Source organism: Lonchura striata, chromosome 17, assembly GCF_050655825.1.
Source record: "Lonchura striata isolate lonStrDom1 chromosome 17, ASM5065582v1, whole genome shotgun sequence".
In the NCBI taxonomy this organism is placed as follows: domain Eukaryota; kingdom Metazoa; phylum Chordata; class Aves; order Passeriformes; family Estrildidae; genus Lonchura; species Lonchura striata.
The window spans coordinates 6,264,862-6,270,808 of record NC_140719.1 but is presented as its reverse complement, the minus strand read 5'-3'; the positions used below and the strand labels follow the sequence as shown (position 1 = coordinate 6,270,808).

The 5,947-nt window shown below is 53.5% G+C and overlaps 1 protein-coding gene across 1 annotated transcript; it reads left to right on the top strand.

Annotated features, from left to right (window-relative positions):
* Positions 1-899: 899 nt before the first annotated feature.
* CDK9 (cyclin dependent kinase 9) lies at positions 900-5,826 on the top strand. Its single transcript, XM_021551378.4, has 7 exons — positions 900-1,024; positions 1,580-1,661; positions 2,072-2,162; positions 3,591-3,757; positions 3,935-4,106; positions 4,189-4,337; positions 5,200-5,826. Exons 1-7 carry the CDS (start codon positions 933-935, stop codon positions 5,563-5,565), a joined length of 1,119 nt encoding a protein of 372 aa, XP_021407053.1. The 5' UTR covers positions 900-932; the 3' UTR covers positions 5,566-5,826.
* The last annotated feature ends 121 nt before the right edge of the window (positions 5,827-5,947 follow it).

Below are 5,947 nucleotides of genomic sequence, written 5' to 3'. Positions count from 1 at the left end.
ATCGCTCGCTCAGCATTTCCTCCCCATTGCTGTCATCTGCTCCCTGCCCCGCTGCTGTCCCTGCCCGCCCTCGCGCTGTCCCCACAGTTCCTGAAGTCCCCGTGGCTGCTTGCACCTGCCTGGCTGCTCGAGAGTCACCTCCGCACCCCGGTTTGGGGACATCTGCCAGATGTGGACAACCAAAAACCTCTGGGTGCCAGCCCTGAAAGAGGGTTCCAGCCCCATGGAAGAAGGTGGCAGCCCTAGAGGAGCGTGACAGCCCTTTGGATGAGGGTGCCAGCTGTGTGGGTGAGGCTCCAGCCCTGCAGACAGAACTCTGCCGTGCACGTCAGATGCTCAGCCCGTGTGGGATGAGAGCTGGGTGGCGTCGCTGCCAGCAGGAGCACTCCTCACCAGCCACTCTCTCCTTCTGGGGACAGTGCTCCATTACAGTGTGGCCATGCAGGACAAGGTGGCCTGGACCCAGCAGGGGTCTGCTGTCCGTGTTTCCCTCAGCAGGCTGCTAGCAGCCACCTCTGCCACAGCTCGGTCCTTGGGTGCTGTGCACCTCGGGGACCGGTTTCGAACAGCCTGAGATGGAGCTCTTTGTCCTGCACCTGAACACAGTCACGGCCGGGGGAGGAACTCAGGGTCCCCTGAACCAGACCCTGGAGTCCTCCTGCCTGGCCAAAGCCTCCCTGCGTCAGAGCCGCAGCTGCAGGAGCAGAAGCTTTGTTTAACTCCTGACGTGCTTAAGCACACACGGGGCACCCAGCAAAGCGCTTTAGGGCCACGGGGAGCGCTCGGGGCTCCCGGGCCACGAGGAGGGACAACATGGCGGCGGCCCCAGGGACTGCAACACCCACAGGGCCCCGCGCGGGCGGGCGGGTCACGTGACGGCGTCACGTGGCGGAACGGGCGGGACGCGGTGCTGTGGCAACGGCGCGGCCGCCATGGCCAAGCAGTACGACATGGTCGAGTGCCCCTTCTGCGACGAGGTTTCCAAGTACGAGAAGCTCGCCAAGATCGGGCAGGGCACCTTCGGGTGAGTGCTCGCCGGCCCCGGCCCTCCATGACACGCCCCGGCCTTCCCCAGCCTCAGGCCTGCAGCTGGGCCCAGCCCGCGGCCCATCGTGCCTGCCTCGGGTGCTCCTTGCTCGGTGTCCTTTCCCCTGCCGCCCCTCTGCCCTCAGAGAGCCAGTCTGTTTCCTGGGCCCTCTTTTCCCAACCTGAGGTCCCGCTCTGTCCCAGCTCTGCCAGAGCAGAGTTAACCTTGAAAACAGTTAGGGTGGCGACCTGTAACTTGCCTCCAAATGTGCAGCTTGGCTCCAAATGTACAGCTTTTTGCTCAAAATGTGCTACATTACTGGAAATCCTTGTAAGGCTGCAAGAGATCTGGGCTCTCTGTTGGTTCAGTGAGTCCTGAGGGCCTTTGGCCCAGGGGAATGTGGCTATATTGGCTCAGCCACAGAGTTCTCTGTGTGGTGCTTTAGTGTATCTTGTTTGGGCTTGTTCCTTGTGGGGGCACCTGGCTCCTTTCTCCTTGTGCTGCTCATGGATTTTTTTTTAATTTTTTTTTTTTTTTTTTTTTTTTTAACAGAGAAGTTTTCAAAGCTAAACATCGCCAGACAGGCAAGAAAGTAGCACTGAAGAAGGTGTTGATGGAAAATGAGAAAGAAGGGGTGAGTGTGCGGCATGGCTGGGTTGGGCCTGTTGTCACCTGGGCTGCAAAGGCACATGGCAGCAGCGAGGGGACTGGGCTGCATGGGATGGCTGCTTCCCATGTGTTTCTTCTCCTCTGGGACCCTGAGCACAGGGCTCCACACTGGCTGTGTCTGTGGAAGAACTGGGTGATGTGTCAGACACATGCTCAGGGGTTGGGGAGAGAGTTAAGAGCTTAAACAGCAAAGGCAGCAGCCAGGGAGGCTGTTCTGCAGCTCAGGCTGGGCTGTACCCTGTCCTGGTGTGAATATAAAAGGTGAGGAGAGGAGGGCAGGACCTGTCAAGCTGCATGGTCACACCTCCTGTTCTCTGGCAGAGATGGCCTTGTCTCCTGCATCTCCAACCTCCATTCTCTCTTTCTCTTTTCCAGTTTCCCATCACAGCCTTACGAGAGATTAAAATCCTCCAGCTGCTCAAACATGAGAATGTGGTGAACCTCATAGAAATCTGCAGGACCAAAGGTACTTTGCAGGGTGTCCCTTGTGTCAATGATGGCTTTTCTGAGCCCTGCCAGTGTTGAGCAGGCTGGTGTCTTGTGCTGGGAGTGGAGTGGTCTAGCTGAGCATGGGCCTCTCTTCCTGCCTGTGACATGGGGTGACAGGTTACTTACCTTGGAAAAGAGTTCCTAAATGAGTCAGGACGTTGCTGAAGCTCAGATGGAAAAAGCTGTTGTAGTCCTGCCAGGATATGCCTGTGCTGGGAAGCTCCTTCTGAGAGGCTTTAAACGAACAAGCACTTTGGAGCAGAGGCTCCTCAGCCTCTGTATCTGGTGTTTTTTAAAAAGTCCAGTCACTGAATGGGCAGAAATGTCTGGCCTACTGATGGGAAATTCAAGATACTCCAGTACACTGAATTGTGTGTAGGTTACTGTCTGAATAGGTATGAGTGAAGACACCAATGACAAGTTAATTTGTAATTCACTCTGTGATTAAAAGAGCTGCCATGATTGGGTGTCTCACATACCAAAAGTAAATATTTTTGTAGACATGTCATTTGTTCCCTTTTTATGTTTTGTTTGTATTCCAGTTTTTATCCAAATCTACCTTGACCTCAGTTTGCAGTAAAGTAGAAATGTTTCATTTACTGTTGTCAAACATGAGGCTTTTCTCTTTTTGTGTTGGAAAGGCATGTTTGGGGCTGTGTCTGTGTGAGGAACTGCAAACTCAGTGTAGCAGGCACCCTCCTGGGGAGGAGAGCAGTGTGCTTCTCTGGGGGCTAAGCTTTTCCGGCTGGAGATGCTGATCAGCAGGTTTGCTGATTACAACTGATGAAAATCAGCTTTTCTTTTTAATAATGTTTTGCGTGGGTGCTCTAGGAACAAGATTGAAATCTCTTAAAGTCTGCTATCTTATCACTTAAAGTCTTCACTTAAAGTCTGCTATCATTCAATTAAAATTGGAGTTTTATATCACTTTGATCAAGATCAGTCCGTTTTTGCAGATCCTGTTTGAGGTTGCAGGAAATCTCACTTTTTAATGTGAGATTAGACAGATTTTCTGTGTTTCTGCATTTTTCCCGGGGCTGTCTGTGGGTGTCTCCTCTATCTCTGGTGCTTGGCTGGCAGCCACAGCTTGCAGGGAGGAAACCCCACAGCCGTTACGTGCCCAGAGCTGCACGAAGTGAAGCTTTCAAAGGTTGCCATGCCCTTTCCTTGCCTTTCTGATGACATTTGCTGCACCAATCCTCATCTCCCGTTCTTGTGTTGCTAGTTTTTGCTCAGTTCTTTAAAAAGGACCTTGAGGCCTGCAGGCTGTCTGGTTCTCTGTGTTCCTGTGCCCTGAGATTCTGTGTAGGGGGTGTTGTATGAGTGGCAGGGTGGTGGGAGGTGAGAGGAGCTGTGACCCAGTGAAGGGTCCCTCACTGGCAGTCTCTCTGTGCCTCTCCCGCAGCCTCTCCGTACAACCGGTGCAAGGGCAGCATCTACCTTGTGTTTGACTTTTGTGAGCACGACCTGGCTGGCCTTCTCAGCAACGCCCATGTCAAGTTCACACTGTCAGAGATTAAGAAAGTTATGCAGATGCTCCTGAATGGACTTTACTACATCCACAGGAACAAGGTAATGGGAAAGACTCCTGCTGTGCTCAGTGGGTGACTTTCCAAGGAGCAGGTTTCTTAGCACAGGCTGGAGGGAAATCCTTGTTTCCCACCTCTGCAGCCTGAACATTGTGCTGGCGCAAGGCACCTAAGGAGGGCACTGCATTCACTTAACCCTTCGATATCTGTCCTTGTACAGATCTTGCACCGAGACATGAAAGCAGCGAACGTCCTGATCACACGGGATGGAGTCCTGAAGCTGGCAGACTTTGGGCTGGCTCGAGCTTTCAGCCTGGCTAAGAACAGCCAGCCAAACCGCTACACCAACCGCGTGGTGACCCTGTGGTATCGGCCCCCAGAGCTGCTCCTAGGTAGGAGGAGCCCGAGGTGAGCTCTGCCGGCTTCTTGGCCCTTCTCGGCCCTCTGGGAGACTAACTCAGCATCTCCGTTTAGGGGAGCGCGACTACGGCCCCCCCATTGATCTCTGGGGTGCAGGCTGCATCATGGCAGAGATGTGGACCCGCAGCCCCATCATGCAGGGGAACACAGAGCAGCACCAGCTCACCCTCATCAGCCAGCTCTGCGGATCCATCACGCCCGAGGTGAGGGCGAGAGTGGGGAGGAGCTGTGGAGAGCAGGAGTGTGGGCAGAGTCTGGGACCAGGCACTTGGGCTTCTTCCCTGCCCTGTGTGCTGCCTGCTGGATGCTCCCAGCAGTGGAGTGTGCCTGCTGCTGGCAGGGAGCCTGGAGAATCTTCTAGCCTGTGTTTTGGCGTTGTCTCTCAGACAACCCTCAATTTCTGCTTAAAGAAGGGTCGGGGTTTTTATTCTCAGGTGTTTTGTACCGGTCACCTTGAAAAGCCTCTTGAATTCTGTCTTGTGATTTGCGGCATCAGCTCAGCTTTGGTGTGAGCACCCCTCAGCTCCTCCTTCGTAAGCAGCTCGTCCTGCCCTCTTGTGGGGAGCAAGCTGAGGCATCTCAGCCCAGACTGGGATCTGCGGGATGTTGTGCTGGCAGCTGCAGAGTCCTCCTCCTGCTGTCACAGTCATTATGTAAATACACTGAAGGTGCTTTCTTTGGCAAGACCTGCTGTGGTCTCTCCCAGATCGAGATAAGTGCTGGTGATTGCAGCAGGCTTTGCTTTCTAAGGATAAAAGGTGCCACATCCAGGTGATTATTTAGCAATCAGTTTTGTCACTTTATCTTTCTGGATGCGGTAGCTGCCCTGAACCGTGCTCTCTAGTAATTCTTTCATGGGGGAACCAGAAATCCTTGAGCATCGTTTCCACACCAGGAAGACTGTCCTGACCTGTCCACATGACTCCAGGCCTTTAGTGCCTCTTTGTTGTTGTGAGGTTATAAAATAGAATTGTTATTTTGGTTTGCCTGAAGGTGTTTGAACCAAAAATGCCTTGTCCTTTCCATAACTATTTCTTGCCAACCCCTTTTCTTTCCCCTTGCCAGGTTTGGCCGAATGTGGACAAGTACGAGCTGTATGAGAAGCTGGATCTCCCCAAGGGGCAGAAGAGGAAGGTGAAGGATCGCCTCAAGGCCTACGTCAAAGACCCCTACGCGCTGGACCTCATCGACAAGCTGCTGGTGCTGGATCCCGCCCAGCGGATCGACAGCGACGACGCCCTGAACCACGACTTCTTCTGGTCGGACCCCATGCCCTCAGACCTCAAGAACATGCTGTCCACCCACAACCAGTCCATGTTTGAGTACCTGGCCCCACCACGCAGGAGGGGTGGGCACATGCCCCAGCAGCCGGCGAACCAGGGCAGGAACCCAGCGGCCACCAACCAGACTGAATTCGACAGAGTGTTTTGACATCTGTTGGGGTCCTGGCTGGGCTTTCCCATGTTAAGTGGAGATGTCCTGTCAAGGTTTTTTTGTCTAGGAAAAGACTTTTTTCAAGGTGAATTGACTGATGGTGTTAACAGAGCTTGGCCACTGCAGAGCTGCGTGACTTGGGAAGGTGATACCTGTGAGCTCAACGTTGTTTTCCTGCAATTTCCTGTCTCAGAACTTGTTTTTGTCCCCCAAAAGTCTGTACTGGTTACATTAAACTTGCAGATCAATTGTTATGGATCTGATGATGGAAAAAAAGTGTCTCCATCCATTCTGGGGCTCTTGGCAAATGGTGCCGGGACTGGCAGGACTGGGAGCAGCTGCCCTGGACCAAACTGGGCCCTGCTTGGAGATGTCTCAG